Source organism: Perca flavescens, chromosome 21, assembly GCF_004354835.1.
Source record: "Perca flavescens isolate YP-PL-M2 chromosome 21, PFLA_1.0, whole genome shotgun sequence".
NCBI classification, from domain to species: domain Eukaryota; kingdom Metazoa; phylum Chordata; class Actinopteri; order Perciformes; family Percidae; genus Perca; species Perca flavescens.
Window position 1 is genome coordinate 9,627,258 of NC_041351.1, and position 19,696 is coordinate 9,646,953.

Consider the following 19,696-nt stretch of genomic DNA (forward strand, 5'->3'; position numbering starts at 1 on the left):
TTTTTTTTTTTTTTTTTTTTTGAGAAGCTACTAATGCAAAATAGGCAGCACTTCACCAGCTGAGAGTCGCCCTCGGTTTTCAATCAGGTCCTCTTTGGTTTTCTGAATGCGGGAGAAGATTTCCCTAAAAAGTTCCTTATACTCCGGCTGGTGAAAGTCCTCCTCAAAGTCCTCCATGTCTGTCAGAGCAGTGGCGGCCATAGAGGCAGTCTGGTCCGACTTGTGGGTGGGCCCATCCTGCTCCTCCTCCTCCTCCTCCTTCTCCTCTTGCGGCCCTAGGTGGCAGCGCCGCAGCAGCTCGTCGTACTTCACCTGCAAGGCACTGTACTGAGCGTCGACCTCGTTGAGCAGCGAGATGCCGCGATACTTCACCACCTCGGCTCGGCGTACGCAGGAGCACTCGTGGTCGTAGATCCTGTCGGGAGAGTCGGGCACCTGCGTGGCCTTCATCAGCCGCTCGCTGTCCGAGCGCCTCCGGACCCAGGGGCTTTTCGCGGCAGCTGCATCCCCCTCGTTCTCCTCCTCGGGGCTGAGGAACACCGAGTTGGGCAGCAGGCTGTGGAGGACGTGCGGGTTGATGGATCTCGTGGAGGAATCGGATTTCCAGAGCTGACGAAGCTCCTCGGCCTCACGCTCCAGCTCAGCCGCTCTGGCCTGAAGCAGAGAGAGAGAGAGAGAGAGAGAGAGAGAGAGAGGAGAGAGAAAAAAAAAGAGGTGATTTCAGAGAGGACCAATGTAGTGATAAACCGATTTTATCGGCCGGCCGATATTTGTGTTTTTAGCAGCAGCAGCCGTGTATCGATACACAGCATGCTTACCCGGCATTATTTACAGACAGGCGTCCACAGGCAGCTCTGTATTGCTGGAGACGCTGCAGTTCACATGCAGACCATGCACTGCCCCTCCCCCACTAGCAGAGTGCTAGCAGTCTACAAATCAAGCACTTTATTTCAATGGCTACTTTTCAGGTTTATTGTTTTCTTAAATTATTTAAATGTGTTGACAAAGGACATTTTGTGAGGACCTGATTATATCTGTCTTATAATATAACAGCATCATCAAGGCTGTGTTGTAGATGTTGATGAAAGCCTTTTACCCTTGCACAGTTATTAACCATATGCAGTGCACTCCATCCATATGATGCACATTGCACACACAGTTTGGGTGATATGAATGTAAGAGGATTGCAGAAGTGACACTGATCTGTGTTTTTGTTCATTATTTTTAAAGAAATGGCAGAGCAGATTCCGAAAACAAATCCAGTGTGGCAGGGTTTACATTTTTATGATGTAAATTGAGGGAGCAAAAGCAGTGTCGGCTCCAAATATCGGCTCAAGAAAATCGGCAGCCCGTATTGGTTATTGGCTAAGGCTGATGAAAAAAAAATCCATATTGGTCAATCCATAGACCAACACAACTGAGCACATCACTGTCACGTTGTTTCAGAAAGACCGAGCGTGAGTCTGTGATGCTTTGTGACAGTGATGTAGGAGCATCCTTGCGCTGCCACTGTTGCTTTACTTCATTTTCGAGGAATATAAGTTGACAGAACAAAGAGCAACACAGCAGCTATTTTCTCTCCCGTTAAGATGTTGAATCACCCTTTATTCTGACAGTGTTAATATATATTTTAGTCATTGTCTCTATTCATTTTGTGTCCCCGAACTTTCCGGAAACCGAAATTCAAGAACTCCAGACCGGTTTGTTAATGTGTTCTGTGTGCGCGCGCACACGCACACACGCACACACACACACACGATTTATCTGTCAGACATACCTGGCAGCCCTCCATCCCCGCCAGCTGCTGCTCCAGCGCTGCATTTTCACGGGCGAGCAGCTCGGCCTCTCGCTCCGACTCCTCCCTCCGAGCGCGCTCACTGGCGAACTGAGTCTGGAGGCTGCGGAGCGATTGTCGTAGCGAAGCCTGCTCCTCCTCGTGCCACGACATGTCCAAAGACTCAAGGCCATCTGAGGGTTCGTCGTAGTCGTACCTGCACAGAGACACAGACAGTTATAACTTTTTGCATTTTTATCATATTTCTTTGTCGTCGTTGATTTCAGATTTCCAGAAATACATTCATCGTCTTTCTTGCTGGGAGTTAGAGGAGAAGAACCACTCGCTATGTCTGTATAGTGAACGTGAAGCTAGAGCCAGCAAACGACTAGCTTAGCTTAGCATAAAGACTGTAAACAACTAGCCTGGCTCTGTTCAATGGTAACCAAACCATCTACCAGCTCCCAAATCAACACGTTATATCTCGTTTTATCATCTCTTTAAAAAAAGCGTAAAAGTTGTGGTTTTAAGGGGGGGGGTTATGTGCTTGACTATTTCTTGGCAGGGTGCAGTGACTTCCTTCCAAATAAGTGTAATTGTGTCCCAAATTGTGGAACTATTCCTTAAAAGGAGCTGTAGGTAGGGTTGTGAAGATCCAGGACTTAGCCAAAGAACTTGAACATCAACAACTTCTCAGTCCCTCCCCCCTTTCTGCTAAAGCCCTCCTAAGCCCCTCCCCCCACAAGGGAGAATGAATGCATGTAAGTATTGATTGACACGCAGTTAGTCACCCCGGCCCTGATTGGTGGATCTGAACCGGGAGCTGTGGATTTTTGCAAATCGCACTACAGGCTGTAGGTGGTGCCAGAGGAGCTGGATTTTCTTTTTTAAAGGGGTGATAGAATGATTATATTGAGTATTTCACACTGTTCCTTATGGTCTCCTAATTGGGTATGTAACATTGGTTGGGCTGAAAATGGCCTGGTTGATATTTTATTGGACCTTATGCATCCCTGTGTTTTGGCCCTATTTGTAACAAGAGCTTTTCTTCCAAATATGGTATGCTCGTGAATATTTAGATGAGCTGCGCGCTGATTGGTTGAGCGAATTGCCATAGGCAGACCAAGGGGGTAAGCTTCGCTTCAGAACGCGAACCTCCGATGGCGCCATTTTGTTGCTACGAAGCGATCACCTCTTGTTAGCATTACACTGACCGCCTTTTTTTTTTTACGTCACTTGACTGCGAATAACTTCACGATCGGTGAAATACACGCCTCTTGTCCGCGAGTCTCATTGATAGCTGCGGCTGGATGGAGCTATAGCTAGAAGAGGCTAGCTATAGCTAGCCTCTTCTTAGAATTCCTCTGGAATTCACAAAAATTCATTAACTTGAAATCGGACACCGTTGTTAGCTTTATAAGACATTTAGTTAGATGTTGTATAACTGGCGTGACGAAATTCAAACCGTAAATATACTTGGAATTACGCCGAAAATGAAGCTAACTATCCGTGATTTGTAGCTACACACAGCTAGGATTGAAGGGACAGTTACAGCTAACGAAACTTGAAATCGGACACTGTTGTTAGCTTTATAAGACATTTAGGTATATGTGTGTAACATGTGGTAAGAGATTGCTGGTGTAACAAGCGCGCTGACCGCGCTCTCACTCTCACACAACGGGCCATTTAGCTAGCAGGAAGAGGGGAGTTGCAGGCCCTGGAGCTCTGTCAGGGCTGCACGCCTAACGGAGCTCACAGCAGGCCGGGCTCTGTGGAGGAAGGCATGCCAGGCAGCGAGGCAGCAGCACCGCCGCCGAAGTCCGACACACAGTCTTACCAAATTTGCAATTAGCCATCAATTTTCGTAAAACGGCCCATATTTGAGCTTTATATAGTTGATTTCTCGCATAAAAAAGTTTCAGAAGTGAATTTTGTAATGGAATAGCAGAGATCAGCGCGACCTAGATTCGGAAGACTACATGATCTCAGGTCAGTTGTGTAGCCGATGTAAATGTTTGGGCGTGACTGTTCTCTTTAGGTTCCGGATTTTGAGATGCTTGCGTAAGCAACTAGCTTTGTTGAGATTCGCCCGTTTTCAGCGGCAGTTTCAAAATATGAGATTTTCATAGTAAAGGGGTGTCAGTGGGATTTTGAGCTTCTATTTATGTCCTATTTACCCACCGAACTGTCGTTATTCAACTATGACAGAGTAAAATCGGTTTTGCATTCTATCACCCCTTTAAATTACCTGCTTCATGTAGTTCTACTGGAACATAGGGTCAGTTTCAGCAAATATGACAGAAAGTTAGTTTTATAAGTCTTACCTACTGCATCTTTAAAGCAACACTAACTTTTCCTGCTTTGGTCCACCTACAGGTTGTCTCATTGGAACTACAGCTCGCACTAAAAGTTACATAGTGTTGCTTTAAGATTATTCCAAAAAGCTTTTCAGGACATGAGGTGCTTCTCATGTCGCTTAAATTGCCTCTACGACTTCACCACTTGCCTTCCTTCCTCAGTTCTTAGTCCCTCCCACCGAGGAGACACGGGAGAGACGCGAGGAAATCATTGGAGAGAGGAAACAAGCAAATTTGTTTTTAGAGGGAGGAGACGTCCTTTCCTCTGAAGCGTCACATGAATTCGTCAGCTGTTTGGGCCGAGTTAACAACTCCTTGAGCTGCACGGCTTCCGGGAAGGCCGCTCTCATGTATCCTTGCCTATAGCTCCTAGATGATCCCTCCTCGATGCTTGCTGCTCGTGCAATAATAAGAGCTTTGAGACGGCCTTCTCCGAAGAGGGACGGAAAAACTTTCACCGAGGAGTCGAGGAGCTTTCAAATAAGTGACATGAGATTCAGCGATTTTCATCACCGTTTCCCACAGTCACACTTGTTCAAACGGTTTCTACTACTTATGTCATATTGTCAAACCTCCAGAGCAGGCGAGTACTGCAAGTGGACCTTGAGTGGATATTGCTCTGTCACCTGTTTCTATAGAACCTTTATCAAACCACGCAGGCTGATAATTTGTCTTCTCTTTCACAACTGACTTTGAGTAGTTTATATTTTGCTTGTGTGGTTCATAGTTAGGCACCAAGTGGCGACGTGTACCAAAGCTCATGAGCCAGGGTCAGATAAGACCAAGAAAAGCACACTAAGTGAGAAATCAAGAACTTATCAGTAGGACCGAGTAGATTAGAAATCAGCTGAAGAATCAAATCAGAGATATGGACACATGTCCGCACCCTCAAGCTCAGAATTTGACCTCTTTCCTTCCAACCTCATCCACCACAGTTTAGACCTGTCTCGCGGCTCCCTGGCATGTTTATCAGTGAGATTTACATCCACCTGACCTGGATGTTTTGAGGGAGCAGTCCTAACACGATCACGCACATATGAGACTAAACTCGGGCAGGTAATGAACTTGTCACACCACCGCGGGACAAGAGGAAGTGACCGCAGCATGAAACATTGGGAGTAAGACTTGCCAGCGAGAAGGATTAGCCCACAGGGCTAAAACCAGGAGGACTCCGTGGAGGATTTGCTGCTTCCCTCCTTGAAGCTTACAAAGAGCTTATGGATCAGTGACAAGGCATTTAAGATTTGTAGTTTTTACCAGGTAGCTTCATATTCAGGGTGCAGACATGAGAGGGGTATCGATCTTTTCATTTGACTCAACTTACACTTATATAAAAGTAGAAAAGTAGCAAATCCTCACACTGAAGAAGCTGAAAGCAGAGAATGCTTGTCATCTTTGTTCGATAAATAACCTAAAAATATGGATAAATTATCAAATTTATTGTCAATTAATTAATTAATTCAAATTTTTATTTTATTTAGTTTGATCTATAAAACTTAAAACAAATAGTGAAAAGTGTCCATCAGTAGTTCAATGAGCCCAAGGTGACTAATTCAAATTGCCTGTTTTGTCTGACTAACAATCCCAAACCCCAAAATATTAAATCTATGATGATATAGAACGGAGGAGAGCAGCAGTCTGCCCACTAACTGATGAACTGACTGAACTGATACAGGTGCAGTATTCGAGTCTCCTCACCTGAGTGTGTTTTGCAGCTCTTTCAGGCAGGACACACTCTGAGTGCTGCGAGGTGGCCACTTCTCTCGGTGTGGAGGCTTCCGAGGCGGAGAAGGACTGAGCTTCAGCTCTTCCACCTGATGCTGCAGCTCCTCCACCTGCGTCTGCAGCAGCTCCACCGTCTCCGTCAGCCTGAACAGAGAAAACAGAGCTCGGTTATGAGTGACACTTGACAGGTCCAAGACTTTCTATAAAAACGGGGGCGATCTGTCCATAATCCACATGTCCAGTCCTACCCCTGGATCTTCTGCTGCGCCGCCCTGTTGTCCAGAACAAGTTTTTGGTTGCTGTGCTCCAGCTCTCGGGCCGACACGTCCAGCTGCTCGTACACTTTAGCGTGCTGGTCGTTGACCTGCCTGAGGAGGTCCACCTGCTTCGTCAGGTACTGGAGGAGAGAGGACAGAGGGACACATGACTGACGGGACAGTTTGTTGTACGTCATCTGCTGAGAATAACGAGTAGGGGTCGACCGATACTTGTTTCTCAAGGCCGATACCGATTATTAGTAGTTAATGAAGCCGATAACCGATATTTGGAACCGATATGCATTTACAGTAAAGATGTGTGGGAATTTCTCCCATCTAGCGTTGAGATCATATATCACAATCAACTCTCTCACGCCACTCAGTTCAAAACACGTATTACAGCTTCGGTAGCCTTCCGGCTTCAAAAAGCCGGTCTCTTGCTCTTTTCAATATCCTGCCAAAAAACGGGCCGATAATCGGCAAGGGCAATAATCGGTCCATCCCTAATAACGACACATCCAGTCTGTTATTGCTATTATTATATTAGTTAAATTGAAATTATATATCACACCATAACAAAATACAATACAAAATTCATTGCATAGCATTTATCACACAGAAAGAAACAGGGACAGAATCAATAGTTTGTAATTATTAAAATGGTCTCATATGAGAATCAGGGTAACGGAAAAACTACTGGCCTAATTTTTATTAAACTTGGTAAAAGGGTGTAGCATTGGCTGAGGAAAGAAACCCATTACATTTGGAACAGATCCGAATAACAGGGCGGATACGCAAATTATTTTTCACTTTAGTTTACGTGCTGCATTCATGTGATGTCAGAATAATCAGAAAAAAATGAGTTCCCGGCTGGAAAAAGTCACACTGCGTCAACATTGTGATAAAGGGCATGCCTTTGACCGAGGTCTGCGCTCTCCAAGTGCCCTTCTAGTTAATTAGATGTTTTAGCTGCATCATAACAGCCAATAAATATGCGTTTGTTTTGTTCTCAGTAACACCTGAAGGTCTCCAAAAGCTCTATCAAAATAATAATTCCCTTAAGAACAAGTTATCTTATCAGCTGTTGCAGCGAGGACACTTTGAACCTTACCTCGTCTAATCTGCCCGCTGAAACTTAACAGACATAAAACATAAACTTCACAAGACACAATAGACCGGCAACAGGCTCACTGGACATAAACAGTCAAAAGTCAATGAGTAACATGTATGTACAGTATGTTAAAGTCTAACAGGTTAGTTCCGTTTTAAAAGATTGGTGTTTCTGCTTTATTATTAGATGCCTTTTTATTCCAGTAAAGGGTGACAGTAACACAGAGAGCTAATGAATTGTAACACAGTTCATGAGCTGGAATCAGACCTGTGACGTCAGAAGGATCCAGTAGAGGTCTTAAGAGATTAACTCTGAGTGTCAGCTGTGACATGTAGGGAAGGATTTAGTGCCAGACGGACCTTACTCAACTAAATTAAAACTAGGACTGAAGTCCGGAAAATCTGCAAAAGCTAAACATTGTATTTCTGTAAACTTTTGCATGAATTAAGACCTTAAACTAATCATTTTGGTCAAAGATCTACTGGAAATTCAGCATAAACCTTTCCTAAATCTGTAGACAAGAAGAGACAGAGAGAGGCCATTCATTTATACCCATGTATATTATCTGACAAATACAATTTTTATTTCTGTCTTTACTACAAAGAGCACTGCATTTACTGCAATGTCATGGATTGATGACAGTTCTAGCATCTTTTTAGGAGAATTATCTATAAATATAAGCAGTTAAGTTGTTGTTTTTTAACCCCAAAAAATGCAGAGAAGTTGGGTTAGTGTTGGAGTTGTGTCTGCAGGTTGTCCTCATAAGCTGCTGACAGCCCCCAAAAAGGTCCACCAAGAAGATAACAGCTTATATGATGCCTGAGAAGCATGTGAGGTGGACATGTCCTCCCCATCCCCAGTGGAAATTATGCTTATTTGTCTTTTTGTCTAATGGGAGGCCTTTGTAATGCAATATAAACCTGTGATGGTACAATTTAATACTGTATTTAGGAGGAAATCAGTGCTTCATGAAGGAAGCAGGTAAGTCAATGTCACTTTTCCGAGGCCGACCTTCTTATACATTTACAGTATATCCTGGTCCTTGGATAAAAAGGTAAAAAGTCAGCCAGGTAAGACAGGTGACGCTCTCATCTCTTTACCTCAATTTCCTGCAGTTGTTCCTGGTTGGTGGAGTACATCTGCTGCAGCCCTTGCTCCAGCTCCCTGTTTCGCTCCAGAAGAGTCTTCCCGAGCTCGGCTGCCAGCTGTAGGTCTGTAGGAGAGAGAGTGAGAACCCATCAGTATTTCAGCGCTCACAGTTTAGTCTCACTGATGGAGACATGAGGACTTTACTGTAGAAGCAGCTTTGGGAGGTTTTGTTGTTGGTTGGCAGGAGTTGTGCCGCAGGGTTTATCCACCTTAACAAAACTGAATACTCAAGTCTTCTGATAAATCAGGACTGCTGGAGATTTCTTATGTACCTATTCATTTACCTGACCCAGACAATTACCCCAGTCCCTTATTATTTACTCTTCTTTCATTTCACATTTAAAAGAATCCCAAATAAAAATAGTACATATGACACAATTTGGAGGGAAAGGAATTACACTCAAACACACACACAGCCATGGGTGATTTTAGACCCTTTTTAGGGGGGCTCAATTTAATCTCAGCCCCCCTAAAAAAAACAAATTTTAAATCAATTTTGGTGATTCAAGGGAGAGTTTGAGAACTTGTCTGTTAGTGACAGAGGACAAACAATAACAGGTTTAAAGGGCTTTAAAAGGGTTTAATATCCCGTGTGTCTGCCAATTCTATGCACCTGTTAACCCGTCAAGGAAAGGGTTAACAGAAAGGTAGTGTTGGCCAATCGGAGGAGGTTGTGGTCAGACTCCCGCCTTTGGCTGAGTCTCTATCTGATCTGTCAGAGGTAGAGCAGGAGACGGTTGTGAAGTTTAACATTGGTAGTCCCCAGAGAGAAGAGAAGAAGTTGGTAATTTCATGGCGCAGATTAGAACCCAAATTGTAAGCAACTAAAATTGCTAAACTAAACAACTAAAATGTTAGAACATTGTGCCAAACTGGTCGTTTACTGGACTTACAAAGTGTCAGGTTTAGTTCCATCATAGTGTTAATAGTGTCAAAAAAACGTTAGCTGATGTTGTTGTTCAGTAGCTTGCTCAGGGATTACCGGCTAATGAAATTAGCATGGGGGGTTAACACTTTTGCAAGGAACTGTATCCTCACGTTCTCATCAGGGGTTGAGCCCCCCTAAAGGTCTGATCCTAGAATCGCCTCTGCCATAAGCTTAAGTGCAAAAGCATAACAAAGGATCAATTAAGTCAAAACCCACTTCTTTATTTCAGACAACCTTTTTTTTTTGCCGCATATGTTTGTGTCCTTCTGACTCCTGCCTTTTCCTCCAGCCTGTCAATGTGCTTTCATATACACTAAAACACCTTGTAGACTAAATAAAACACCCTAAATGAAAATATTCAATATGCATGTTCAGAAAATCACATTCTTAATTTTCCTTAAAAAAATCCTACAAATGTAACCTTCTGTGCAGCTGCAGGGCTTTGACTTTGTAATGTGGCACATATATTAACTGTCCTATATTACAGCTGTAATGCCCCTATTTCTTTTTTTATTATTATTATTGTTAATAATATAAAATGATGAATGTGGTTCAAAAGGGTTCGGAGACAAAGACTGAAAGAAAATTGTACCATGTTCAAGGTCTTGCTTGTCGTACCACGGTTCCTCCTCCTTGATCTCAAATTCTTGCTCCACAATCATGTCTGTCAACATCTTCACGGTTAAAATCAGTCACACAGTTTGAGGATTAATCCGCTTTTTAAACATGTCAAAGAAAGACTAAAATAAACGGTGAGAAAAGCTTCAGTCCGCGTCCAGCTGCTGTCTGCACGCCTGCTGCAACCCGGTACCGGTGTGTGCATGCATGTATGTGTGTGTGTGTGTGTGTGTGTGTGTGTGTGTGTGTGCGCATCTCCGGACAGACACCTGACGAATCTGCTGCGTTAAAGACATGTTTCCGGTTTTGAATTTCTAAATAAAAGCAGCAGCCTTTGCGGCCAGCGACATTTCGTTCCTACTATGGCCACGCCAAGGCCCGCCCTTCAATAGCATTCACACACTACTATTGGCCAGGCGTCCATGATTACGCAAGGTAACGTAACCCGATTTGTACAGGTCCTATCCCATGACCAATCAGCTATCCTAACCTTAACCACCAACCAATCGAGCTGCTAAGCAATTGATGGGCGGGTCTTGGTGTGGCCATAGTAGGAAAAACATTTAGCTTGCGGCCAACTTCTCTTAACAGGAGTAGTTCCCTTTATATAGGGGGCATTAAACAGGAGAAGAAGCGAGCGCCACCTGCTGGTAGTAGATCGTTACCCCCTACCCTACCTAACCTTAACCCTAGGCTACCCTCGACACAACAGCCCTGCTTTCAGGATCTCAAGCATCTTTCTGAGAGGATTACAAAACATGAAAGCAGCAGGACAAGCGTATACAAACAAGGAACTGAGCAGTAGCCTATAACTTCAAATTGAGAAGAACAGGTAACGTTAGGTCTATATGTGCCTGGTTAGATTATCACACTGTGTTAAACTGTGTGGGAAATGTGAAATAGTTATGTCAAATTGTAAAAGTATACTATAACATAATAGCTTATTACTATAATAGTTTAACTCAACATATCGAACAACTCCAATGTTTGGATTTTAAACGTGCAGTTTGTGCTTTTAATTTGAAGGTTACACCGCGTAGTTTCCATGGTTTGACCGTCATTTCTTTTACTGGCTACGGTCATGGTCATTTCACCACACCTGCTCCTCCCTTGAAAACCGCAGCGCAAAGAGTGTGGGTGACCACACGGGGGCGCTGCAGCCGCGGGATTTCCACCATCGTACATTTCAAAGGAAAAATTGCACTCTACACATTTGTGTATCTGAGGCCTGGAGTAAACTGTGACTTTGGCCAAATCAGATTATAATTTTGAATGTATAAATATGATATCATGACGCTAAAATACTTTTTTAGCAGTGAGAATGAAGCCATGGGAGCCTGGCCTGCTTGTATAGGCTACCTGTACTTAACCAGTTTTACTCTATAATCTAATAATTTCTAAAGTTGCTATAAATAATAAGCACAAACAGATTTGTGATCTCACAAAACTGCTTTTGTTTTCAGTCTTATTTTCTGGAGCTGGTCGCACTTCAACAGGCTGCATCTCAGGGAAGCTGTTGACTCACAGACAGTAGTTGATTATTGTTTAGAGACATATATGTCTCTAAACAATAATCACTATATATAGAGTAAGAGGGGATGTTTTTGACTTCTCTGCTGTAGCTGAACCAACCTGAAAGTTGTAGTGGGACATCAGAGAGCAGCAAACTGAAAGATAAAGCAACACAAAGCTCCTCCAGACAGGGGGAACATGTGAATTGAATTGAATTGAATTGAATTTATTTCAGGATAATCCCTTGAGATGTAGCATCTCATTTTCAAGGGGGTCCTGCACATATATACAAACACAAAAGTTAATCATACAGTACATATACAAACAAGACACAGATACAAACATATACAAAACAATAACTCGCTCACCTGCCCTTGACCCCATAATTAACATAGCACACATATTAAAGTATATTGACAAAATAATCAGCCAAAGGCATTAAACAACTAATGCATCATATATCAATATGCCTTATGACAAAATATAACATATCTGATAACATCACATCTCGCATATAAGTATAAAAAAAAAACAAATACATAAACCATTTATATTTAATATATTTGGTATCCCTAATTACAAGAACACATGTCAATAGTTGACTCATCTTTCAGAGATTTTTTTTTTTTACTGTGAGTAGTCGAGGTCTCTGGGAAGGGACAAAGAGGGTGACGTCCAGAGATGGAGAATGAGCTGCTCAAATAACAGAAATGTTCGGGTCTTGAATTCTCTGGCAGTGAGACATTTGTTCTTTCAGGAGCAAACAGAAGTAAACCATTTGCATTTGCCTAAGATACATAGTGCCATTTATTTAAAGCCCTTTTCATTTAAAGCCCCATTTAGATGAAAAGGACTTGTAAACTGCATTATGATGATGTGTATTTCCATCTGTAGATGGCACTGTAGTCTCATAATTTGGGCTGAATTCCCTGTTCAGCTCACCATAAAAGTTTTTTTTTCAAACAGAACAGATTTACAGTAAATTATTCATTTGAACACACAAAAAAGAAACATAAAATCGTTTTTATTAGAATAAATTAATATGATCAGATAGATTAACAGAGTTGTGTTGATCCACTCTAGAGATAAGATATAGCATTTGATAAGCCATCATCTTTCATTGTCTGATGCAGACAGATGAATACATTCTCCATGGTGTTTTCTCTGAGAAACATCCTGCCAGCTGATGATAAATGATGTGCTGCTCTGGAACCCAGAGGAGGATGATGAGTACAGCAACAACCTCTCCACCCTCTCTTTCTTCTTCCATCGCTTTCTTTTTCCCTTAAATTCAAAACATGCGTCTGCTAGCTGCTGAGCAGAGATGTAGTGCATGTTTGTGTGTGTTGTGAGGGTGTTTATTTGTAATGAGTGAGGTAGTTTAATAATTTCTACATTCATTCGTGTATCTCTCTTTGTATCATTTCCATGTCCAAAGGTATGTGTTAACTTGAACAGTACACCAGATTGTTAAACATCTCATTTCAATATCATTGGCATTCATTTGCTGCTATAACCGCCTTCATTCGTCTGGGAAAGCTTTCCACAAGATTTTGGAACCTAGCTGCAGGGATTCTTTTCCCCATTCAGCCACAAGAGCATTAGTGAGTTTGGGCACTGAGATAAGGGTTAGGGGGTTAAGGTTAAGGTCAGGGCTCTGTGCCGGCCAGTCATGTTCTGTTGCGCCAAATTGTCATGTTGAAACAGAAAAGAGTTTTCCCAAAATGTTGCCACAAAATTGGAAGCATGCTTTTATCTTAAATATAATTGTATGCTGTAACATTAAGAATGATCTTAAGTGTATTCATGGGCTTAGACCATAAAAACAGCCACAGTTGATAAAAGTGTGTGGACAGGCATAAATATATGAGTCCATTTACTCATTCGCCGTAGAGTATACATGTAAAAAAAATCCTGTTTACAATACAGAAACGCCAATAATCAGGATACAGGGATACTATTAGCCTCCATGACCTTTCTAAAAAGAAAAAAAAAGATACCACAAAAAAGCTATTTGAACAATTCATCTTCAAACAACCAACACAAACCGGGTTCTGTATTTGTATTTTTTTTCCAATAAGTGGACTCCTTCGGTACATGGAACAATAAAATACTAAATAAACATATTGCTCTTTGTGCTGCCAACGAGCTTCAGTTGCCAGGGGCAAGGTACCCGCTCTCAACTAAGGACACAAGAACCTTTGTCTTCCCTCTAAGTAATAACACATGGTTCTGTGTAGTGTTCTTTGATGTGAATGTATTTTTAAGGACTTAATAGTGTTAATCAATAGCAATGATTCAAAGATTACTCAGCTGGAACCTTTGGATTTTTGGTCCTCCATCTAATTGCATTTTTAGCCGAGCTAATACAGTAGAGTGGCTCTACAGGTGGTGTTGATTTGTCTGTCTGCCACTTTATCTTTTCATCTGCAATATTTTGTGACATTCCCATAATCCTCAGCTGTACTTTGTTGTGAACATTATAAGTATTATACCTGCTAAACATCAGCATGTTAGCACTATCATTGTGAGCAAGGTGACATTGCAGCATTTAGTTCAAAGCACTGCTGTGCCAAAGTCTCCCATAACCTCACAGCCTCCCCACAGAGCCGCTCTTATTGTTGCTATAGTTCAGCAGAGGAAATGAGGTTGTGAGACATTTTTACTAAGAAGCCTAAAAGCCTCAAGGCAATTACGATTAAAAAAAAACAAAAAACAGTGTAAATCTTTCAGTGTTTGTCACAGAAAGGTTTGGCTCTTATTTCCTTAAGAGAGTATTCTGTTAGCAAACCAATTTCATCATAACGTATCATTACTATAAATCATCATTACCACTCATGAATTAAAGTCTTGGATTACCAAGTGTCCATAACCAGGAATCACAACAGAATTTCACAAACAGGTTGTGTAAGTGTTTGTGAGGCCACAGTTACATCTCATTAACTTACTAACCCCGGGTGAAATGATTCAACCAGGTTGAGGATTAGCTGCTGTAACATCACAAGCTTTTCCTGCCTCTTAACTCCAGCCCTTTCATCTCATACAGTATGTGCGCTCCTCTTTTTTTGTATGTGTGCTCCACCCTCTGTGTGTTCCCTGTCTCCCCATGCTGTCCTACGCCGTCCTCCTGATTTTGTCCGTCTGTGTTTTGCGGCTGTCAGCGAGATGAGAGAAAAGGCAAAGCAGGAAGCGAGCGCTCTCTGCAGGGATTTGGCTTCTCATAGTGATAACATAGCTGTGATCTTTTTTTTGCGGAATCAACACTCTGTTTGTGTCCGTCCCCCCCCTCCCGACTATCTTTACTTACACCCATGGCATTTTTTTGCTTTTATTGATGCTGTATTGCCTTTTCATTTTGGATTTCATGGGGTGTGAAATGTCAAATGACGGAATGGGACCCAATGCTCTCCTTTAGGCCTGCTGTTATTTTATCACTAGAAGTGACAGATGCAAAGGCAACATATCCATTAATGTTTTCTCTGTGGAAAGAAAGGCATCTTGAAGCAGCACAATAAAAGCTCTGCATGTAAAAGGAAGTCAGATAAACCAAGAGAGGAAATTGAAATATAAGACAGGGGAGGGGGGGTCAAGCAAACAGGATGATTACCACTGTGCTCACATACCCATTCACACATTCCTCCTCTTCCCTGCAGCGATTTAGGTTAGTGATGGTGTTTCTTGCTACCATAGCATGGACGCAGGGACATTAATGGGCGACAGCGTCTGATAATGAGTCGTTAAAAAAGGCATTTGGAGCTTTACTGATCTGTTTCCACACCAACTGTCTTGGGGGGTGTGGCAGCTGGATCCTCTCGATGTTTGGGGGGGGACGAGGAGGAGCAGGGGATGGGTGTAATGGGATTTGAGGAAGTGCTTCTGGGTAGAACTTCAACACACACACACACACACACACACACACACACACACACACACACACACACACACACACACACACGCTTGTTTTAAGTTAATCTTCAAAGCTCTTACATTTGGCAGAAATCCATTGTGACAGTCAGAGAGCAGCGAGCCTGCAGCAATTCTAATTTGTGATTTTTATTTGACTGATTTGCGTTCTCTTCTATGTTTCTTTTCCTCCACCGCCTTTTGTTCTGGACATGGACACAACAAACAGTCAAGAATGGGGAGATATACTCGTATTGAGAGGAGCCGCTGTGTTGCCGTGACAACCAGCCGTTTGCAAAAATCAGCGTGATGCCAACTCACATATGGGCTTGTGTGGGGAATACAAAGACGCTGGCAGAAGCAAACAGGCACACATGCTGTTTACTGTATGCGCATGCATGATATTACTTTATTATTGCACCGGTCCATATATGTGGTTTACACACTGAATGCAATAAACAGAAAATTAGAAATGAAAGATATTGCAAAACAGAGGCACAGAGATAACCAGAGAGAGAAAGATGATGATGATAACAGAAATTGGATTTGGGTTAAAGATAAAAAACTGTTATCACTAAACACCAACATCAAAGGCCTCATTGGCAGGGGAAACCATGAAAGTTACACAAAAAAAGTTTAATTTCCCAAGTAATCTCCCACCCTGGGGCCCGTGGGTAAAACAAAACTCTGTGAAGTAGATGAATTTAGCTAATCTCTCTCGCACAGCTTCAGGGGATCACAGAGGCACAGAGATAGAAAATTACACTGGTGCCTAGTTTGGCACTTATATTTTATGAAACAGAGACATCTTATTGCTGTGATATACTGAGCATAGATGGATGAATGTCCCTGCTGCCAAACACAAGAAAAAAAACATGCTTTTACCATCATCCAAGAGGAAAATTAGTCTGAGGGGGTGAAAGGCATCTGCATTTACAGGTTAAAAAGTGACCGACAGCTGTCTCCTGCCCAGGTGTTTTCTCTTGTGTGTGTGTGGATGAGAAGAGACGTGGCTGATGTTGCATCGAAACACAGTGCTGACCCAGCCGACAGGAGGGATGATGGATGCTCTGTGTGTGTGTGTGTGTGTGTGTGTGTGTGTGTGTGTGTGTGTGTGTGTGTGTGAGAGAGAGAGAGAGAGAGAGAGAGAGAGAGAGAAGAGAGAGAGAGAGAGGTGATGCTAAACTGAATGTTTTACAAAAGCAATAGTCAACCAACAAAATAAAGATATTTTATGGATAACAATGTTGGTCAGTCCACCACTTTGCTCTAGACTCAACAACGATTGGATGGATTGCCATGATTTTTTCTTTCTTTCTTACTTCGTCCATCCATCCATCCATCTTCTGCCTCTTATCTTGGGCCGGGTCACTGTGGCAGCAGGCTAAGCAAGATAGTCCAGATGTCCCTCTCCCCAGGAACATTTTCCAACTCCTCCTGGGGGATCCCAAGGCGTTCCCACGCCAGATGAGATATATTATCCCCTCAGCGTATTCTAGGTCTACATCGAGTTCGCCTATCAGTTGGATGTGTCTGGAAAACCTCTAGTGGAAGGCGCCCAGGTGGCCTCGTGATCAGATACCTGAACCACCTCCACCAAGCTTCTGACCATAGGTGAGGATTGGAACATAGATTGACTGGTAAATCGAAAGCTTTGCCTTCAGGCTCAGCTCCCTCTGCACCACAACGGTACAGTACAACGCCCGCATTACTGCTGACAGCGCACCAATCCGCCTGGCCATCTCACGCTCCATTGTACCCTCATTCACGAACAAGACCCTGAGAAACTTGAACACCTTCATTTGGGAGCAGCAACTCACTCCCAACTAGGGTAGGGCATCGTTTTGATTTAATCAATTCTGATTCCAATTCTGATTCTTCCTTTCAATTGCGGTTCATATCGATTCTCGATTCCGAATTTTTGAGGGGTGGAGTTAAAACAGATCACGTGCTTATTTCACAGATAAGAGGAGGATTTTTTATTTTGGTTCAATGGAGATTACAGTTTTAGCTGGCTTTTTCAATACAAAATAAAGCCACACTTTAAAACGCCCCTTACTGTGCTTCACAGCTGCAACACAACAAGCGCCTGGAAGTACGGTGGCCGCTATGAAAAAAAACAACCTGTGTGTGTTAAATTTGGAAGCAATGATCGGATTCGAAAAGGTTCAAAACAATTCCAATAAAGAAACTATTCCATTAGAATCGTAATTTTTGGAGGCCCAATCCTGCTCCCAACCCAGCGGGAGCAATCCATCGTTTTCTTGCAGAGAACCACGGCCTCAGACTTGGAGGTGCTGACTCTCAAACTAACTGCTTCACACTCGACTGCTATCAGAACCACACCCGCAAAGAACAGAAAGGCAAATCTAAGGTCCCCAAACCGGACACTGTCCTCCCCCCTAGGTCCCTGCCTTTATCCTGCCGTCGGCTGCCAGGCACCTGACATGTGGTGTGCCCACAGTGCTGTACTTTGTATTTAGTGTTAATTAACAAATGTTAGCATGCTGAACTTTAAATTAAGATAGTAAGCATGATATACATGACTATATCTGCTAAACATCAGCATATTAGCACGTTAGCTCAAAGCACTGCTGTGCCCATACATGTCGACAGAGCTGCCATGGCTGTAGGAAAGTGTCTTGTTAAGTATACATTAGAAACATTACCCAGGTCCAGCTTCTTAAATAAGAGTATTTGTTGCTTTAAGTTTGTCTTATGTGATAGTCGACCCTCACATTTTATTACATGTGATAGAACAAATGTTCAGGAAAATAAATCTGGTGTTTTTGCTTAACACTGCACTTTGGCGGGATTGCATTTTTTGGGGATCTGATAAATTTAAGGACACACAAAAGCTGGAAAAAGCTGAGCTGACCACTTCTCTCCAGCAGTACAGTCCAACTGCTGAGTGAAGACAAAACGTCCTGGCAGCTAGCTCTGTTATCTGTACTGAATCTGAAATGCTTCTCCTTGGATCAGCTTCAAATATACCATTTTGAAGCAAAGCACTCAGGCAATTTTGTCAACAGCTATAATCAAAATGTGTGTTTTTGGATGAGTTTTTGTCACCATCAGCCAAAATCTTTGCTGTGCTGATTTTATTTCACAGCCAGTTCCTGTTTTGGATGTTTCCTCACAAAGCAGATTATGTTTAGCAGTTATACAAACAGGAGCTGCAGCAATAAGAATATAACTGATAAATGGGTAACAGCAGAAATGTTTATCCACAGCAGTTTCAACTTTTCCCTTTGAAAACGTAGGCCTTCTTGTTTTGCAAGTCACAAATAAGTCTTTAGTGTTGGCTACGAAGTCCAGGTTGGAAACTTTGTGTTGGAATCCTAAACCTTTCGAGTCGTAATGAGTCAGTCACAAAATTTAAAGGGCAATTGCACCCAGTCTACAATATTCTGCTTGCCCTGTCAGCATTACACTATAGTCACAGACCACACCTGACAACACCCAGCTGCTGTGCAGTTCAAGAGACCTATACCTTTTTACCCCTAGAGGCCAGTGCAGATGTGTTTTTCTCATTCCGTTTTCTGTTCATCCGCTGCGCTGCATAATCTTTACATCTGAATGTGATAATCTGCTGTATCATCTGTCTGTCTGCTGCCAAAGGCTTCCTCATCGTGCAAAATGATTGGTACTCTACTGTTATTTGTGCTTTTTACTCCTCATTTTCTACCACATATCGTATGTTTTGGGCTAAATTATATCAATGCTCTGATTGCCTGTGGTCTCTTAAACTGCTGTGTTCTGTATTTGCACAAGCATGATTGAGCTAAAGAGAAGGTAGTTTATTTATTCAACTGGAAAAAGATGCAACCTCTTATATCTTGGAAAAAAAACTGTTTATCATCACCATGAGCATCAAAGGGATGTTTAATTTGTCCAAAAGCCACAAAACAGACTGGATTATTGAATGCTGACATGGTGAAGATAAATACAATCCCGTTTATTCATTTGACTGTGTGAGTAGGCCAGATGAATTTAGTGACAGTCATTTATCAGCTGAAGAGGTCATTTGCAAATACTAAACCTAAATAGGCTATACAAGTAATTAACCTGCAGAAAACAAAGTCAAATTCAACTATTCATCAATAATTAATCACGCAGCTGACAGCCTATAGAGAGAAATTGTGTGTGTGTGTGTGTGTGTGTGTGAGAGAGAGAGAGAAGGTGTGTGTGTGTGTGTGTGTGTGTGTGTGTGTGTGTGTGTGTGTGTGTGTGTGTGTGTGAGAGAGAGAGAGGTGTGTGTGTGTGTGTGTGTGTGTGTGTGTGAGAGAGAGAGAGAGGTGTGTGTGTGTGTGTGTGTGTGTGTGTGAGAGAGAGAGAGAGAGGTGTGTGTGTGTGTGTGTG

The 19,696-nt window shown here is 42.6% G+C and overlaps 1 protein-coding gene across 1 annotated transcript; it reads right to left on the reverse strand.

The window, feature by feature from the left end:
• LOC114548278 (cerebellar degeneration-related protein 2) lies at positions 1 to 10,157 on the reverse strand. Its single transcript, XM_028568121.1, has 6 exons — positions 9,894 to 10,157; positions 8,325 to 8,437; positions 6,105 to 6,253; positions 5,830 to 6,000; positions 1,778 to 1,991; positions 1 to 654 (listed from the first exon to the last, which is right to left on the reverse strand). The coding sequence occupies exons 1-6, from the start codon at positions 9,973 to 9,975 to the stop codon at positions 31 to 33; spliced, it is 1,353 nt and encodes a 450-aa protein (XP_028423922.1). The 5' UTR covers positions 9,976 to 10,157; the 3' UTR covers positions 1 to 30.
• Between the last annotated feature and the right edge of the window lie 9,539 nt (positions 10,158 to 19,696).

Excerpts from the sequence above, each read along its gene's own strand:
- LOC114548278 (XM_028568121.1), bottom strand. The coding sequence starts at position 9,975 with ATGTTGACAGACATGATTGTGGAGCAAGAATTTGAGATCAAGGAGGAG. Across the intron at positions 8,438-9,893 it reads CAAGCAAGACCTTGAACATG|ACCTACAGCTGGCAGCCGAG; the intron begins GTACAATTTTCT and ends TCTCTCCTACAG. Across the intron at positions 1,992-5,829 it reads GAGCTGCAAAACACACTCAG|GTACGACTACGACGAACCCT; the intron begins GTGAGGAGACTC and ends GTCTCTGTGCAG.